Below are 19,602 nucleotides of genomic sequence, written 5' to 3' on the forward strand. Positions count from 1 at the left end.
GGGTTTGCAATTAGATGTACAATTCTATAAAAAAAACAGACATTCATCAGATTTTTCAAATGTCTCAAACACAGTCTAGATCCAAACCTTTACTTTAATCTAAGGTTAAACACGACACGGAATATTAATGGTCAGAAAACAAATATCAGCAAAACAAATGTTGAGAGTTAAGTTTTTAATACAGTTAGAACATTTATAACAACTATAATGAACGAATAACATCCCAGCATGCTCCTGCTTGTATAACTGGTTTTTAAATGACTCCAGGGGGAGAGGGGTTTACCGGGACCACGAGGGCCAGATGGAGATCCGGGCAGAGGCACACCTGGAGAAAAGGTAACTTTTTCATCATGGACGGTAACACTGATGAAAAACTGCTGCAGGAAGTTGGAAAAAGATGAATCATCATTTGTTTCGTTTCCACCGTAGAGCTTTAAAAGGCTGCTTGAATTTTTAACATGAACAAAGTGTTCTTCATTAGAAGACCACCCATAGCTGTCTTTGTCGCTTCTGATGGCGGGTTTGGAGCTACGACCTTTGATGTCTTAGTTGGGTGTTTCTTAGTAGTAGGACACCTGAGCTACACCCACATCCTGTCCGGGTTCTGGATCTCCTTTTAGCCTCTTGATGAATTTGTCCGGCCTCGCTGATAGAAAAGTTCTTTATCTGTTCTTTGTTTGGTGAGATGTTTTCCTTCCAAACAACGTCGGCATACATCCAGGTCACGTTTCCACAGGTTCTTCATTGATGATGTTTGTGTTTGTTGGCCTGTTAACAGGGAGATCGGGGTGAACGAGGCTCCAGGGGACTCTCAGGCCCTCCAGGACCAGTGGGACCTCCAGGAGCAAAGGTATGGGAAAAAAAAAAAGACCCATCTGCGCCGTTACCTTCCTCTGAAGGACCTGGGAATGGGCCTGTGCCAGTATTTATTTATATATATCAATATTTGATAATGCTTTCAAACCATATTTTCTTTTAATTTACAGTGTTTTTATGGTTTAAAGACCTTTTAAAAGGATCACAAAAAATGCCGGAACAACCAGTTAGAACAACAAAAAGTTAGACCTATAAAAAATCTACATTCTACTATTTATTAAATAATCTATGTAAGCTAGACTTACATCGGCTCCGACCGGGAACCAGCGGGTCATTATGAAGACTGATTTCAGGCATTGGTCTTTATGTTTTTGATGTATTTTTCTCTGAGCAACCTGTTCTCCTGCGTTTGGTCCATGTTTGTGGCCAGAATGGGACAAACCACCTGGACATTAGAGGTAAGGGGAGATGATCTGGGGTTCGACAGGAGCAGGAGGAAAACAGAACACTGGCTGAGAGGCCACCAGAACCGGGACGAAGCGGCCGGCTGTGCCCCCCTTCTGGAGCCACGAAATCACAACTTAGGAGGCGGTAGCTTGCCAATGCTAGCTCAGGAAGAGAGCGAAGGAGCACAGTGGTTGATCAGGGAAACCTGTTGGGCAGAGAGAGCGCTGAAGTCTGGGTAGAGGCTACGGCTGGCCAGGGCTAGCTATAGACTAACTGAGAATAACTGGTCTAATACTGATCCTCAGCTGTTCTCCTTCCAGTTTTCTCATAGAGACTCTCCTCGGCCTGCCACAGCCTCTTCCTGCTCCGTGTCCCTGCTGAACTTGTCCAAATGTTTCGCTTTCCACCGTCAGTCCTCCACTGACAGAGCAGCGGAGCAGAAAAGCAGAGGCAGCAGCTGGTCAATGTTTGGGTTGGAGGGAAGAAGAAACGGACGTTTCGGGGCTAAATGGGATGATGATGGCGCTGTGCATGGAGCAGCCTGTTACGTCGGCTCCATACTCTCCTTTACTGCTTTCTCCATCTTAGATTCTCTTTTTGGAATCCCAACTTCTGGGACTATAGTGTTGAGCTTTCTCTCCTACTTCGGCACTTTTTGATGCTGCAATGGGGGACCCCTTTGTCTGCGACTCCAAACCCATTGTTAAGACACGGGACCACCTCCTTTGATGCGCAGCAGCCCTGCTCCCCACCACACTGTGAGACCAGACATCCCTGCAGAAATGAGGAGAAAACGGAGCAGCTGGAGGGGTGGCAGGATAGAGCGGAGGAAAAGATATTTACCATCGGTTGTCATGGGAAACCTAAGAACTTTCCGCAACAGCTTTTAACCTGCTTTCAGAGGAAGTACAGGGACATGAGTATCATGTCCTTTAGCTGGACTTGTCCCGGACTCAGCGGTTTCCCTGGACAACTTTAGTGTCATCCGTGAAGACAGAACTTTGGCAGAGAGTGGATAAAAAAAGAGATGACACCCAAAATAATATTTACATGCTTACAAATCAATACAATTAAAAAAACCTAGGGTCAATCACAAAAACCCATCAAATTTAACACAACTTATCCAAACCTACCTTCCTGATCAATTTGGTGGCAGGAAGTGCTCAAGGTGCGTTTAAACAGCACCTGGAGCACTTCCTGCCACGCCCTGCCCAGGAGCCAAACCAGGAATAAGGTAAATACTTTAACTTAACATATACATAATCAGTGTATGTCTGCTCCCTGATGCTCTATCTCTCCGGTTCTTTTCCCTGAAAAGAGATCACTCAGACAAACTATTTAAATAATACTTCATAACTTCTATGTAATAAATAAACAGGAGACATGACAACAGATATTCTAATCATACTCAGATCAGAGAAATTGCTTGGAGTTACAGAGGGCAGCTGCTCACCTCTGGGCTCGACTCTCAGGAAGTGGCCCCGATTAACAGTTAAAAAGGCATTTTATACATCTCCAATCTGCCACATCATCATATTTTACATCATACATGTTAGCAGATGATTAGACATCCATGGCTCCAGCCTTATCAAAATAGGTCGCCGCTCTCATTCCATTTCCAAATCTTTGCCACGTACAAAATGAAGATTATAACTGTATATCCACACAGAGGAGTTTTCCTAATTAGACTAAAACGTCAGTTCTGATGTGCAACAGGCAGCCCTGTGATAAACTCACACATCTTCAATGATTATTATCAAATGATAATTATACTAACAACCAGCATGGCCGGTCGTTCTGCTTCACTAGAATGCATTTAAAAATGTCCAAACAAAACTATAATAAAGAACCCAAACGACCCAACTATCTGTTCCAACTTAATACCAAATAACACCAAATCAATAATCATATTTCATGGGGTAATGGGACTCCTGGTCCCCATTACAAAGGAGCATCAGACCACTGGGACTCTATGAAGAACGGCCGTCCCTCTGAACATTCATTCTGATCAGAGATGGAGCCCAGAGGCCCATGATCCCTCTGGAGGAACTGCAGAGATCTACAGCTGAGGATGGGACAACATGCTGCACACATCTGGCCTTCATGAAAGGAAGACATTTCTGAAAGATATCATAAAAAGTCTGGTTTAAGGTTTGCCACCTGGGAGAGACAGCAAACATCTGGAAGAAGGAGCTTTGGTCAGATGGAACCAACAATCACACTTTTTGGCAACAATTCAGAGCGTTATCTTTAGTGTAGAAGCAACACAGCTCATCACCCTGAACACACCATCCCCACTGTCAGACATGGTGGTGGCAGCATCATGGTTTGGATCTGCTTTTCTTCAGCAGGGACAGGGAAGATGGATGAAGTTGATGGGAAGATGGATGGAGCCAAACTCAGGAGCATTCTGGAAGAAAACCTGCTGGAGTCTGCAGGAGACCAGAGACTGGGACAGAGATTTATCTTCCAACAAGATGATGATCAGAAACAGAAAGCAGCAGCTAAGATGGAACGGTTAACAGAGAAACACATCCAGGTGTTAGAATGGCCTAGTCAAAGTCCAGACCTGAATCTAACCGAGAATCTGAGGAAAGACCTGAAAGCTGCTTTTCACAAACGCTCTCCATCCAACCTCACCGAGCTCCAGATGTTGAAAACTGATAGAGACAAACGGACCTGCTGCTGTGATCACTGCAGAAACATAGTTTTTCAGTTTTTTATCTGTTCAAGTTTAAAATATCCAATAAATTTCATTCCACTTCATGATTGTGTCCAAATTGTTGTTGATTCACAAACAGATACAATTTTATATCTATAGCTTGAAATCTGGCAAATGTTTGGAAAGTTTAAGGGTTTGAATACTTTCACAACATTCACTGATAGTCTCCAGTAAACTGGTTTGTACTCTTGATATGTGTTATTTTTTCATCTTTTGAATTTGGCATCAAATGGCTGTCTCTTAGTAAAAAACGATTTACTTTAATGTTTTATTGACTCAGGGTGAACCAGGAAGCCCAGGAAGTACCGGCCAACCGGGACCTCCTGGACAAAGCTCTGCTGGAACAAAGGTAAAACACCCAATAAACTATTTTCACATTATTAAAACACTAATTTATTATACATTTTTTTATTCATGTATTAATTTTTAGTAGAAAATTAATTAATAGAGCACATTCAGAACCCTCTTCATATTTCTTTCTCCTTTCCTCACAAGGCTATGCATGAGAATTTGACTTGTATGTTTATGTAGATGAGAATATCATTAGTGACTTTCACCAGAGCTGTTTCATCGTATGATGAGCTCTAAAGTTCAGTTCAGTTTATTTATATGGCGCCAAATTCACAACACATGTCATCTCAAGGCACTTTACAGTTCAACCAGATCATACAGTCAAGTTGATACAAAGTTTTCTATCTAAGGAAAACCAGTTGATTGCATTGACTCATTGACTCAAATACAATCCCCCACACTAAGCATGCTTGTAGCGACAGTGGAGAGGAAAAACTCCCTTTTAACAGGAAGAAACCTCCAGCAGAAACAGGCTCAGTGTGAGCGGCCATCTGCCGAGGCCGACTGGGGTTCAAGGAGACAGAAGCAGAGATACAAAAAGCAGCTGTAAAAGGCGGCCCCGTCCAGGAAACACACAGCCAGGCAGACGAGCTCCAAGGCAGCTCCCATGCCAGAGGACGAAGAGAGCACATCCACTCAGTCACGGCCAGAGAAACAGGACCACACTGGAAAACAGGCCGATCTCCAACATCTATAAACAAGGGTGTTGATAGAAGCAGCACAGCTGATGTTTCTTTCCAGGATGACGTCACAGCCAAACAGGAACAGACGAGGCAAAGCTACTCTGAGGAAAAGCAGAGAGAGCAGAAGGTTAGAGATTGAACTAACAGATTCTGCAGAATAGGAGAACAGAGAGAGAATGAAGCAGAAAGATGAAATGGGGGTCCCTATGTCCTCCAGCAGTCTAAGCCTATAGCAGCATAACTATAGAGATAGCTCAGGATAACCTGAGCCACTCTAACTAGAAGCTTTATCAAAAAGGAAAGTTTTAAGCCTAGCCTTAAAAGTAGACAGGGTGTCTGCCTCACGGACTAAAACTGGTAGTTGGTTCCACAGGAGAGGAGCCTGAGAACTAAAAGATCTGCCTCCCATTCTACTTTTAGAAATTCTAGGAACCACTAGTAAACCTGCAGATTGAGAGCGAAGTGCTCTGTTAGGAACATAAGGAACAATCAGATCTCTGATATAAGATGGAGCTTGGCCATTTAAGGCTTTATATGTGAGAAGGAGGATTTTAAATTCTATTCTTGATTTAACAGGAAGCCAATGAAGAGAAGCCAGGATAGGCGAGATATGATCTCTCTTTTTAATTTTCATCAGAACCCTGGCTGCAGCATTTTGGATCAGCTGAAGGCTTTTAACTACAGTTTGTGGACTTCCTGATAGTAAAGAATTACAATAGTCCAGCCTTGAAGTAACAAATGCATGGAATAGTTTCTCAGCATCACCCCTGGACAGGATATTTCTAATTTTTGCAATGTTCCTCAGATGAAAGAAGGAAATTCTAGAAACCTCCTTGATATGGGATTTAAATGACAGGTCCTGATCAAAAATAACACCAAGATTTTTTACTTTTTTTAAGGCCAGACTGAAACTCTTCAGAGAGTTCATTATTGTGGAAGTGATCGCTTAACCTGACTCCTCCAGATGGATTTGCTCCACATATCCATCTGGAAACCTTCAGTTGAAGTAATTTTAGGAAGGGGCGAAAATACTGGTGAGCTGATTGGCCTATGTTGGTGATAGACGGGCCAAATAAACCAATCAGATCAACGAAGCATATGACGTACTAACAGAGCGACGACGAAAACACAACCACAAGCCAATTGATAGATCAAACTCTTGCAAAAACATCTTTTCCTCTGAGAAAAGCCTCCAGAGCAGTGTTTTGCTCTTCTTTCAGAAATACTTTCAGAAATAATTCCGATAAAACTTGCTCGATAGCCACGCTAACGCTAGTTTCATCGGCTGAAGCCGCCATGTTCTTTAGACTGAACTGTCACGCTTCTCGTTGCGTCACACCTCAACCCGCCTCAAAGCCAACGCTGATTGGACGTTCGTTTGGTGAACGGCTCCAAATTTTCTTCAACGGAGAGTCTCCAGACTGATTAGCGAGTGAAATCTTGAAAGCTCGTGAGACATTCTGATCTCACGAGGCTAGTGATCGCACACTTGTTTGGCAACTACTTTCTCAAGAATTTTAGATGCCAGCAAGGTGGAGGTGGGGTAATGCTATGGGCTGCTATCATCAAAGATGAGCTTGTGGGACATTTTCATGTTGATGATGGAGTCAAGATCAACTCCCAGACCTACTGCCAGTTTCTGGAAGACACCTTCTTCAAACAGCGGTACAAGAAGAAGACGCCATCATTCCAGAAACACCTGATATTCCTGCAGGACGATGCTCCGTCACACGCATCAGAATACACCACAGCGTGGCGGCCAGAAAAAGGCTAAAAGGAGAAAATAATGACATGGCCCCCTTGGTCACCTGATCTGAACCCCATGGAGAACCTGTGGTCCTTCATGAAAGGTGAGATCTACAGGGAGGCTGTGGAGGCTGCTGCACGCCATGAGGATCACACACAGATCAAGACTCTGACAGAATCTATGGATGGAAGGATTTAGAGCGTCATGGTGGAGAAAGGAGGATAGATTGGTCACTGATTTGTTTATTTCTGTTTTTGAAAGTCGCAAATGTTTATTTCTAAATTTTGAGTTATATTGGTTTGCCTGGTAAAAATAAACAAGGGAGATGGGTATATATTTGTTTTTTATAACGTTGCCTAATAATTCATCAAAGTAATATTTATCTGCAGGCACGGAAATCCTCATAAAATGGCCAAATCTAAAATGAAACACATCAACATCCAAAAATATGAAACTTTGATATTAAGGAGTCTTTTGGGTTGATTGAGAACAAAATTGTGGCCCAATAATCAAAATAATCCTCAAAAATACAACTTGCCTAATAATTCTGGACACAGTGTATAGAGATAGGTCAGGATAACCTGAGCCACTCTATCTATAAGCTTTAACAAAAAGGAAAATCTTCTGTCAGCACAAGGTCCAAAGTATGAGGATGAGAATGTGGGGGACTAAGCACATTTTGAACAATGATTTAAAAATTGAGGGGCTGCACTTGTAGCTTCAGGTATTACTTTTTGGTTTACCCATTTTTTTTACACCTTGATCTGATTGGTTAATTTTTAAGTGCTGTTATAATTTTAGGATTTGCTAAATGCAATAGGTTTCCCAGGAACCACTCTAAAGGGGTGTTTTCTATCTTTGTTTGAACTAAACGTTTTTGTGTGATATGCAAGTAGATTTGTTTTTTATTATGTTTAAAATTGTTTTGTTGTTCCTAACAGGGAGATCCTGGCCCTGTCGGACCATCCGGACCAGTTGGAGAACCTGGACAGGGAATAACTGGACCTAAAGTAAAGCGACCACACATTAAAGTCATGTGAAAAACAAACAAAGTCATGTTACATACACTATATTGCCAAAAGTATTTGCTCACCCATCCAAATTATTGGAATCAGGTGTTCCAATCACTTCCATGGCCACAGGTGTATAAATTCAAGCACCTAGGCATGCAGACTGTTTTTACAAACATTTGTGAAAGAATGGGTCGCTCTCAGGAGCTCAGTGAATTCCAGCGTGGAACTGTGATAGGATGCCACCTGTGCAACAAATCCAGTCGTGAAATTTCCTCGCTCCTAAATATTCCACAGTCAACTGTCAGCTGTATTATAAGAAAATGGAAGTGTTTGGGAACGACAGCAACTCAGCCACGAAGTGGTAGGCCACGTAAACTGACGGAGCGGGGTCAGCGGATGCTGACGCGCATAGTGCGAAGAGGTCGCCAACTTTCTGCAGAGTCAATCACTACAGACCTCCAAACTTCATGTGGCCTTCAGATTAGCTCAAGAACAGTGCGCAGAGAGCTTCATGGAATGGGTTTCCATGGTCGAGCAGCTGCATCCAAGCCATACATCACCAAGTGCAATGCAAAGCGTCGGATGCGGTGGTGTAAAGCACGCCGCCACTGGACTCTAGAGCAGTGGAGACGCGTTCTCTGGAGTGACGAATCGCGCTTCTCCATCTGGCAATCTGATGGACGGGTCTGGGTTTGGCGGTTGCTAGGAGAACGGTACTTGTCTGACTGCATTGTGCCAAGTGTAAAGTTTGGTGGAGGGGGGATTATGGTGTGGGGTTGTTTTTCAGGAGCTGGGCTTGGCCCCTTAGTTCCAGTGAAAGGAACTCTGAATGCTTCAGCATCCCAAGACATTTTGGACAATTCCATGCTCCCAACTTTGTGGGAACAGTTTGGAGCTGGCCCCTTCCTCTTCCAACATGACTGTGCACCAGTGCACAAAGCAAGGTCCATAAAGACATGGATGACAGAGTCTGGTGTGGATGAACTTGACTGGCCTGCACAGAGTCCTGACCTCAACCCGATAGAACACATTTGGGATGAATTAGAGCGGAGACTGAGAGCCAGGCCTTCTCGTCCAACATCAGTGTGCAACCTCACAAATGCGCTTCTGGAAGAATGGTCAAAAATTCCCATAAACACACTCCTAAACCTTGTGGACAGCCTTCCCAGAAGAGTTGAAGCTGTTCTAGCTGCAAAGGGTGGACCGACGTCATATTGAACCCTATGGATTAGGAACGGGATGTCACTTAAGCTCATATGTGAGTCAAGGCAGGTGAGCAAATACTTTTGGCAATATAGTGTATGATGTTTATATGAAGGCTATATTTAGATAAAATTAATCTAGTTCCATTCTCAATAAATAAAATAAAATAAAAAGATGCATTTCATTACAGATGATTAAACGTAAAACATTTTCACTTCAAGCTCCAGTGTGTAATTATTACAGGGACGTACTTTCAGAAATGTGATATATTACCAATCCAGACATTATTTATTACAGGCCCCTCTCAAAATATTAGCATATTGTGATAAAATTCATTATTTTCCATGATGTAATGATAAAACTTGAACATTCATATATTTTAGATTCATTGCACACTAACTGAAATATTTCAGGTCTTTTTTTGTCTTAATATGGATGATTTTGGCATAAAGCTCATGGAAAACCCAAAATTCCTATCTCACAAAATTAGCAATCATGAAAAAGTTCTCTAAAAGAGCTATGCACCTAATCAGCTGAATCAACTAATTAACTCTGATCAAGTTTAATTTGGGTTTTCATGAGCTGTATGCCTAAATCATCCGTATTAAGACTTGGATAATGACATTTGATAATTAAGCTGATTAGCATAGAAAGTTAGTTTTTTTTTTTTATTACATAAGCAACACAAAGTATTGACACCTGTATTTACTGATCTCTGCAGTCATAACGAGGGGAACAGAAGAAGAGACCATGGAAGCAAAGTTTTCACACAGGAAGAACATTAATCATATCTTCTCACCAACAGCTAAAAGCTTCTTGCTTTTTCTAATAACAGGAATCAAATCACCAGAGTTGTGGATTTCTAAAACTCCAGAGCGCCTCAAAAAATTACCTTCAACCCTGTTTTTTTTTTTTCACTTCTCTGTTTTGCATCCATTTCTTTCCCATTTCAGATCAGGCCTCCTGTCACACCTTGCTGATTTCTCCAGCGTCTGCCTGACGTCCCAGAATCTCCTAAAAAGCTGGCAGACGTTGAACTTTCTATGGATTTTTTTTCTATTCTGGGCGTAAACATAGATCATTCATAACGAGTCCAGAACTTCAGTCCAACTGTCCTAACTTCTGTCCTAACTTCTGCACTGCATCCTCAGTTAAAGCTGCTCCCCTCAGGCGCCCGGCCTGCATAAAAAGATATCTTTGATGGCGGTATTAACGTAGCTGCTGTTTACCACCCGCCAAAAAAAAGATAAAGAATAAAGAGAAGGTTTTTGGTGGCAGCAGATTGGGCGTCATGTCTGCTAGGAAGTGTGTTGGTGGTGGGCGTGAACGCAGGGAGGATCCATCACTCCCCTTCTGGCTCACCCTATGATGGGGATGAAGTCTGGAGGAGAACTGACGGTTTCCTCCTGTGAACCCCCTTTATACCAAAACGCTGCCAATACGCCATTATACAGTAGCTGGAAGATAGAAACACGTTCAGCGCTCGTCTGGAACACGTCAGATACGCTGATATGCGTTGGAGAGAAGTTCTGGATAAGTTACTCAGAGGTTTAGGATCAGCTAGACGCCACGACTGATGAGGAACTGAGACTGAACGGATGTCAACCATCAGATAACTGACCTGGAACTGACAGACCACGGATGGCAGACGCTGGCATTTCAAGCTAAATTTCTCGACGTACTCGCTATATGTCGACGTGTTTCAGGGTGCTCATAACTTACACAACTTGTACCCATAACTTATCCAACGTATGCCAGCGTTGTGGCAAGATTTTTCGTAGGTCAGGCAGACGCTGGTCTAAATCGTCAAGGTGTGACAGGAGCTTTAGTAGAGAGAAACATTCCGCCCAATTCCATTGGAAAGGCCTCTGGATTATTCTCCGCCTGAGTGAGAACCCAAATACAGAATAAAGCTTTTAAAGAGAAAAATAATTTACTCAGATAAAAGAAACGGGGCATGAACGCAGCAGGCAACAAAGAGGAGGATTCCAGTAAATACTAGGAGGGAGAGAAAGGTGTGGCAATCAGAAGAGGGCAAAGCTGAGGACGATCAAGAACCAAGCTGAGGGAGAGAGAGAATAGTGAGCAAAGGGGGACTGGGGCGAAACAGGGAAGAAAACCAACCTGAACTGAAGCAAAACCTTAGAACTAGAAATGAAATATCTAACAATCAGAATGGAGAATATAGAAAAGGATGGTGAGAGGTAAAACTGCATCAATTAGTAATTGATTAGTATCAATTGCTAGAATACTCTTCATCTGCTGTTTATTCAGTCTGGTTCTCTGACCTCTTATTTCATGTTCAGGGAAGCAAAGGAAGCACTGGAGCTGTTGGGCCGCAGGGACCAAAGGGAGACTCCTTGATTGGGCCACAGGTAACAGTGGGAGGGGGGGGTGAGCAGAGAGCAGCTACAGCAGCAGAGGACACTACATTAACATCTTTATCATCAGGGTCTGCCAGGTTTGCCAGGACTGCAGGGAGAAACGGGACCTGAAGGAAAAGGACAACCAGGAGCAAAGGTAGCTTTGGTTTCTATAGTCTTTCCCATCATAGTCTTCCCTGTGCAGAGACGTCTGCTAAAGGTAACACTAGCACATATTTATCTACCTATTCAGAAGAAAAATAACACATTTCATGAGGCTCCTGAGGATGAGGATGGAACAAGGAGAAAATGAAAATAAAAACAGCTAAAGCGTTTCTATTCCTTTTAGGCTCCAAAATTCTGAATCACTCGCACTCGTCGTCTATCGCTTTATCCGGAACCAGGTCGCGGGGGCAGCAGACTAAGCAGAGACTCCCAGACTTCCCTCTCCGCAGACACCTCCTCCAGCTCTGCTGGGGGAAGCCCTAGGCGCTCCCAGGCCAGCCGAGAGACGTAGTCTCTCCAGCGTGTCCAGGGTCGTCCCCTGGGCCTCCTCCCAGTGGGACGTGCCTGGAACACCTCCCGAGGGAGGCGTCATGGGGGCATCCGAAGAAGATGTCCGAGCCACCTCAACTGACTCCTCTCGATGTGGAGGAGAACCGGCTCTACACTGAGCCTCTCCCGAATGACCGAGCTCCTCACCCTATCTCTAAGGGAGAGCCCAGCCACCCTGCGGAGGAAGCTCATTTCAGCCGCTTGTATCCGGGATCTCGTTCTTTCGGTCATGACCCAGAGTTCATGACCATAGATGAGGGTAGGAACGTAGATCGACCGGTAAATTGAGAGCTTTGCCTTTTCGCTCAGCTCTCTCTTCACCACGACAGACCGGTGCAGCATCCGCATTATTGCAGCAGCCGCACCGATCCGTCTATCGATCTCCCGCTCCATTCTTCCCTCACTCCTGAACAGGACCCCAAGATACTTGAACACCTCCACTTGAGGCAAGGACTCTCCTCCAACCTGAAGGGGACATGCCACCTTTTTCCGGTGGAGAACCATGGCCTCGGATTTGGAGGAGCTGATTCTCATCCCGGCCGCTTCACACTCGGCTGCGAACCGCCCTAGCGCACGCTGTAGGTCTTGGCAGGAGGGAGCCAGCAGAACTACGTCATCCGCAAAAAGCAGGGACGAGATCCGCTGTTCCCCAAACCAGACCCCCGCCGGTCCTTGGCTGCACCTAGAAATCCTGTCCATAAAAGTTATGAACAGGACCAGTGACAGAGGGCAGCCCTGTCGGAGTCCAACATGCACTGGGAACAGGTCCGACTTAATGCCGGCAATGCGAACCAGACTCCTGCTCCGCTTGTAAAGAGAACGGATGGCCCCTAATAAAGGGCCCCCGACTCCATACTCCTGAAGCACCCCCCACAGGGCAGCACGAGGGACACGGTCGAATGCTTTCTCCAAGTCCACAAAACACATGTGGACTGGTTGGGCAAACTCCCATGAACCCACAAGCACCCTGCAGAGGGTGTAGAGCTGGTCCACCATTCCACGGCCAGGACGAAAACCACACTGCTCCTCCTGCAGCCGAGGTTCGACAATCAGCCGGACTCTCCTCTCCAGCACCCTGGCATAGGCCTTTCCGGGGAGGCTGAGAAGTGTGATTCCCTGATAGTTGGAACACACCCTCCGGTCCCCCTTCTTGTGGAGTCTGCCAATCCAGGGGGACTGTCCCCGACCTCCACGCGATGTTGAAGAGACGTGTCAACTATGACAGCCCGACAACATCCAGAGCTCTGAGATACTCAGGACGGATCTCGTCCACCCCGGAAGCCTTGCCACCGTGGAGTTTTTTGACCACCTCGGTGACTTCAGCCCGGGTGATGGACGAACCCAGCCCCAAGCACCTCGTCTCTTCTTCCTCCACGGAAGGCATGTCTGTAGGGTTGAGGAGATCCTCAAAGTATTCCTTCCACCGCCCGACAATATCCTCCTTCAAGGTCAGCAGCTCCCCACTCCCACTGAAAACAGTGTTAGTGAAGCAATGCTTTCCCTTCCGGAGGCGCCAGACGGTTTGCCAGAATCGCTTTGAGGCCAACCGATTTTTCCATGGCCTCTCCGAACTCCTCCCAGGCCCGAGGTTTTGCCTCTGCAACCGCCCGGGCCGCGACACGCTTGGCCTCACGGTACCTGCTGGCTGCTTCAGGAGTCCCACAAGCCAGCCAGGCTCGATAGGACTCCTTCTTCAGCTTGACAGCATCCCTTACTATCGGTGTCCACCACCGAGTTCGGGGATTGCCACCACGACAGGCACCGCAAACCTTACGGCCACAGCTACGGGCAGCTGCATCAACAATAGAGGCAGAGAACACAGCCCATTCGGACTCCATGTCTCCAACCTCCCTCGGAACCTGAGAGAAGCTCTCCCGGAGGTGGGAGTTGAACACGTCCCTGACCGAGGGTTCCACCAGACGTTCCCAGCAGACCCTCACTACACGTTTGGGCCTGCCGAGTCTTTCAGGCTTCCTCCTCTTCCAGCGTATCCAGCTCACCACCAGGTGGTGGTCGGTGGACAGCTCCGCCCCTCTCTTCACCCGAGTGTCCAAGACATGCGGCCGAAGATCAGAAGATAAGACTACAAAGTCGATCATCGACCTTCGGCCTAGGGTCTCCTGGTGCCAAGTGCACCGATGGACATCCTTATGCCTGAACATGGTGTTCATTATGGACAATCCGTGACTTGCACAGAAGTCCAATAATGAGACACCACTCGGGTTCAGAGCTGGGGGCCCGTTCCTCCCGATCACGCCCCTCCAGGTGTCACTGTCGTTTCCCACGTGGGTGTTGAAGTCTCCCAGCAGAATGATGGAATCCCCGGGAGGGGCGCTTTCTAACACCCTCCCCAGGGATGCTAAGAAGGCCTGGTACTCCGTACTGCCGTTCGGCCCATAGGCCGAAACAACTGTCAGAGTCCTCCCTTCAACCCGAAGGCAAAGGGATGCGACCCTCTCGTCTACCGGGGTCTCCAACACAAGACGGCTGAGCTGGGGGGAGACAAGCAGCCCCACCCCCGCCCTCCGCCTCTCCCAGCGGGTCACTCCAGAGTAGAAGAGAGTCCAGCCTCTCTCAAGGAGCTGGGTTCCAGAGCCCTGGCTGTGTGTAGAGGCGAGCCCAATTATTTCTAGCTGGTATCGCTCCACCTCCCGCACAAGCTCGGGCTCCTTCCCCGCCAGTGAGGTGACATTCCACGTCCCCAGAGCCAGTTTAAAGGAATAGTACACCCAAAACATGATTAGCCTTCATTTTGTACTCACCCCCATGCTGAACAACACTCTGGAGTACTTTTTTGATATCTCAAATGCATCTGGAGATCTGGGAGGCTTCTTGCTGTCTGCTGACATTCAAATAATGGAGGTCTACGGTGCCCGAGACAGAAAGGTCCATAAAAGTCCACAAAAACGTGTCAATATTCCTCCATACTGCTCGTTGCGCTTTTAGGAAATCCTATACACTACTGTTTATGCTCTAAAAACATTCTAAATTACTTCGTTTCGAGTAAATTATGGACGCTACCCACTCAGGACACTTGGAATACATTGGACGAGCAGTATGGAGGAATATTGACACGTTTTTGTGGACTTTTATGGACCTTTCTGTCTCAGGCACAATAGACCTCCATTATTTGAATGTCAGCAGACAGCAAGAAGCCTCCCAGATCTCCAGATGCATTTGAGATATCAAAAAAGTACTCCAGAGTGTTGTTCAGCATGGGGGTGAGTAGAAAATGAAGGCTAATCATGTTTTGGATGTACTATTCCTTTAAGCGCCCGCGGATCAGGTCGCCGAGGTCTCCGCCTCTGGCTGCCGCCTAATCCCCTTTACACCGGTCCCTCATGGTTCCCCCTGCAGGTGGTGGGCCCACTGGGGGATGGCCTCGCGTCGCTCCTTCGGGCTGGGCCCGGCCGGGTCCCGCGAGGAAGAACCCGACCACCAGGCGCTCGCCGACGAACCCCAACCCCAGGCCTCGCTCCATCATAGCCTCTGGGATCACCCAGGCACTGAAACCCCTCCACCACGTTAAGGTGGCGGTTCAAAGAGGGGTGACGGTTCAAGGAGGGGAATTCTGGATCATTTTAATGATAAATCGCAAAAGATGAGACATTTTTTAGCGCATCATGTTGACAGATATGATTTTAAACCCAGTTAAGTGAATCAGAAAAAGCTCCTGGATCGAACACACGACTTTCTGGAAACGACACGCGCTCCATGCAGCTCTATGGGCCCCATGCAGCTCTATGGGCTCCATGCAGCTCTATGGGCCCCATGCAGCTCTATGGGCTCCATGCAGCTCTATGGGCCCCATGCAGCTCTATGGGCTCCATGCAGCTCTATGGGCCCCACGCAGCTCTATGGGCTCCATGCAGCTCTATGGGCCCCACGCAGCTCTATGGGCCCCATGCAGCTCTATGGGCCCCATGCAGCTCTATGGGCCCCATGCATCGCTGTTACTGAACCCATCACTAGAAAATGTCAAAGAATGTCTAGAAATATATTTACTGAGAGAAATGGTGGAGTTTAATACTTATTTTACCCTCTGTACTTCTGTATACTTAATATTTTTCAGTAAAGCAATACCTTTATTCTGCACCACTATAGATGTTCTGTTGATTTATTATTTTTGGAAAAAATAACAGTTTAAAAAAAAATTTGTATCAATAACCTTTAGGAAATACCTGTTAAAGGTAATTAAGAAACGAACTGAGCTGCATCTGGAAAGTGAGGAAATATAATCATCAGACATTTTGTTGGATTTTTTTTTCCAGGGTGAGAGAGGCTTGCCAGGTGTACCAGGACCATCAGGTCCTTCTGGGACTGGACTTCCTGGACCAAAGGTCAGTGTGAATGGAATTTGTTTGGTGTGTTTGGAAAGTGCTTAATTTCCTTTAGTAATTTGCTTAATGTCTTTAATTTCCAGGGCTCCACAGGAAAACCTGGCCCACCTGGCACGCCTGGGCCTCCAGGAGAAGGACAGCCAGGACCAAAGGTAGGGAGGAAAAAAAGGAACAACTCTAAGATCTGAATGAACCTTTTCGGTTTCATCTTGTTATATAAGGACAGGTCGATCACGCCGTCGGCGTGATCACTGAGCCGCTGTGTCGGCCTGCTAAGCACCAAATAAACAATCCATCAACCTGTGTCCTCAGGGAGAGCCTGGATTTCAAGGGCCAGTGGGGTTAAGGGGGTTTCCAGGGCAGAGTCTCCTAGGAGAGAAGGTACAGTAGCTCAGAGGTTCCATGCAGGACTCATTTCATATCAGTCTTATTGGCAGTGCTTGAAAATGTGATGATAAGGGAAGTTTTTATTCTGGTGCAGGGCAGTCAAGGATCTCCTGGGCACAAGGGAAGAAAAGGAGAAACAGGAGACTTTGGACCACCTGGTTCCCCTGGACCCATGGTAACATCATCTCCAGCTGGTTTAAGAAGCTTTTCTGTCACTTTACTTTCATATTTAGGCCGTTTCTGACTGAATTACGGCTGAAAGAATTAATCTGATTAATCGATTATTGAAATAATCTTCAGCTATTTTAGTAATCGTTTAACTGTTACCTGAACGACCTACTTAGAGCAGGTATTATACCAAGAGTTTATGAAATATATCAAAATGTTCCATTTAGGAGAGGACTTCCGGTAATGGCGGCAGGGTGATCACACGCCTGGAGTTTGCTCCCTGACCATTTGTAACTTTAATACCTCTAAATTCCGACTTTTTGAACTATTTTCTTGTCAGCGCAACACTTTTGATACTAAAATGAGTAAATCCCACGGGACCCGCCAAGGGAAAAACCAGCCTCAGCTGACTCAGCACTTCAGCCCGCATGATAAAGATGCTAGCAAGGCAGAAGCTAGCAATGTAGCAACAGGTGGAGCCCAACCGTTAACACTGGACATGCTTGTCGGTGAACTTCAGAAATTGCGCAAAGACGTAACAGGTGAACTCACCTCCTCCCTGAATACGGCCATGGCTCCTATCCAAGCTTCTCTGCAGAAGATCGCTGATACAGTAGCCTCACACACAGCTACCATCTCCGTAATGGAATCAGCCCTCACTTCCCATTCAGATGACCTGACGACTCTGCAGCGCGAAGTGGCCGAGCTGAAGTCCAAGGTGGAGACCAACACTCAGACGAATGAAAAGCTACAGCGGGTTGTTGAGGACCTGGTTTCACGATCCAAACGGCAGAATCTGCGTGTGATCGGCATCCCTGAGGGAGTGGAGGGGACCGATGCTCGTCTTTTCATGACCACGCTGTTTAAGGACGTGACCGGAGGCGCTTTACAGGATAAGACATTTGAACTGGACCGAGCTCACCGTAGCCTGGGTCTGAAACCGCCGCAGGGATCCCGACCCATTATTGTGCGCTTTCATAGTTACATCCAGAAAGAGAAAGTGCTGCTGTGGGCGAAGAAAACACGGAGCATTTCATACCAGGGCCATCCCATAAGGATCTTTGAGGATTTCAGCGCTGCGCTCGCCAAGAAGCGGGCATCGTTTAACAAAGTGAAGTCTCTCCTCTACAAGGATGGGATCCGCTTTGGGCTCCTCTATCCGGCGCGGCTGCGGATCACTGTTGACGGTCAGTCTCGCTTGTTTGACTCCGCGGAGGAGGCGGAGCGTTTCTACCGCGGTCTCAGCAGTAAGTGAAGACCTGACGTCTCGATGCACACATCTTCTAACTTTCACGGAGCGCCACTAGAACTGAACTGTAGACGCTATAGATATATGGTTGGAGCTGGAGGATTCAGCCCAGAGCTGAACTTAGTTACAGACTCATAAATAAGCTCCTAATATGTAAGCTCCAGTTATGATTATGACAAACGTTTGTGCGTTTAAATATTTGTTCAATATTTCTTATGAGAAGCACAATTCTGTTTGGGTTCTGTTGAGTACCTTTTTTTACGCTGTCAAATATTAAATATTAGAGGTGTACATATTTCCACGGTTAGGAAGGAAGCAAATTCCTATCAGTCAATCGGTTGTGTAAAGTGGTAATTCCTGCATGCTCATCTGTGTTTCAGATGAGGTTAGGACACATATATAAGAATGTTTTGAACCTGAAGGTGTCACTAAGGACACCTTCTGTTGTGTTTGGGACTTTTTTGTTTTTTCGATTTATTTTTAATGGAGGAGTATTTTCTTTTTTCATTGGTTTGCACAATGGCTTTGTAGATGTTGTTGCTACCTTGCCTCCCATTACTAAACTGACCTGGCTAGACCACCACTTCATCAGCATTTACAGGACTGACAGTTTAGCACTGATTTCATGATTGACATAAGGCAGAAGGACACAGGGCGAACCATCAGGTTCACAAACTGGAACGTAAGGGGGCTCGGTGGACCTATTAAAAGGACCAAAGTACTCTCACATCTTAAGTGTATGAAAACGGACATCGTGTTCCTCCAAGAAACCCATCTTCGCCCTTGCGACCACATCAGACTGCGAAAACCCTGGGTGGGACAGGTGTTCCACTCCAACTTTAACAGCCGCTCGAGAGGTACAGCTATTTTACTGCACAAACGAGTACAGTTCTCAGCGGAACAGGTCATATCTGATCCCAATGGCCGTTATATTATTGTCGTTGGTGTGCTGTTTCAAACCCCTGTTATTATGGTTTGTGTTTATGCCCCTAACTGGGACTGCCCTAACTTTATGTCCTCCCTTTTCTCATCCATTCCATGCCTAGACACACATCATCTCATCTTTGGAGGGGATCTTAACTTATCTATCAATCCCATGCTTGACAGATCTTGTTTGAGAAAAATAACTCAATCCAAAGCAGCTAAATGTTTGTCTGTGCTCACAGATCAAATTGGCAGTGTGGATGTGTGGCGTTTTTACCATCCAACAGCAAAAGAGTTTTCTTTTTACTCCCAGGTTCATCAGACATACTCTCGGATAGATTACTTTTTTCTGGATAAGCTTTTACTACCCTCAGTGAAACAATGTGAATACTCATCGATAGTCATTTCAGACCATGCCCCCCTATTGTTAGACCTGGAACTAGCTCCTAAATCCAAAGGCCAATCATGCTGGAGATTAAACACTGGACTCTTATCATCTGACAAATTTTGTGAGTTTATCTCTGATAAGATTTCCTGCTTTCTTGAAAACAACAAATCTGACTCTACTTCACCTTCTCTCCTGTGGGAAACCCTCAAAGCAGTAATCCGTGGAGAAATTATTTCATATAATGCC

General features: G+C 45.9%; 1 protein-coding gene across 2 annotated transcripts in view; it reads left to right on the forward strand.

The window, feature by feature from the left end:
• Positions 1-19,602, forward strand: part of col28a1a (collagen, type XXVIII, alpha 1a) — an 89,333-nt gene that overhangs the window by 44,659 nt on the left and 25,072 nt on the right. For both annotated transcript variants that reach the window (XM_038275320.1, XM_038275319.1), the window contains 10 exons: positions 268-336; positions 779-850; positions 4,266-4,334; positions 7,708-7,776; positions 11,289-11,357; positions 11,434-11,502; positions 16,172-16,240; positions 16,324-16,392; positions 16,553-16,621; positions 16,722-16,802. In XM_038275320.1, the coding sequence (XP_038131248.1) occupies positions 268-336; positions 779-850; positions 4,266-4,334; positions 7,708-7,776; positions 11,289-11,357; positions 11,434-11,502; positions 16,172-16,240; positions 16,324-16,392; positions 16,553-16,621; positions 16,722-16,802 (705 nt within the window). The remainder of the gene's footprint in view (positions 1-267; positions 337-778; positions 851-4,265; positions 4,335-7,707; positions 7,777-11,288; positions 11,358-11,433; positions 11,503-16,171; positions 16,241-16,323; positions 16,393-16,552; positions 16,622-16,721; positions 16,803-19,602) is intronic.

The sequence above is a fragment of the Cyprinodon tularosa genome, unplaced genomic scaffold (genome assembly GCF_016077235.1).
Source record: "Cyprinodon tularosa strain WSP-4 unplaced genomic scaffold, ASM1607723v1 ctg952, whole genome shotgun sequence".
Lineage (NCBI taxonomy): Eukaryota > Metazoa > Chordata > Actinopteri > Cyprinodontiformes > Cyprinodontidae > Cyprinodon > Cyprinodon tularosa.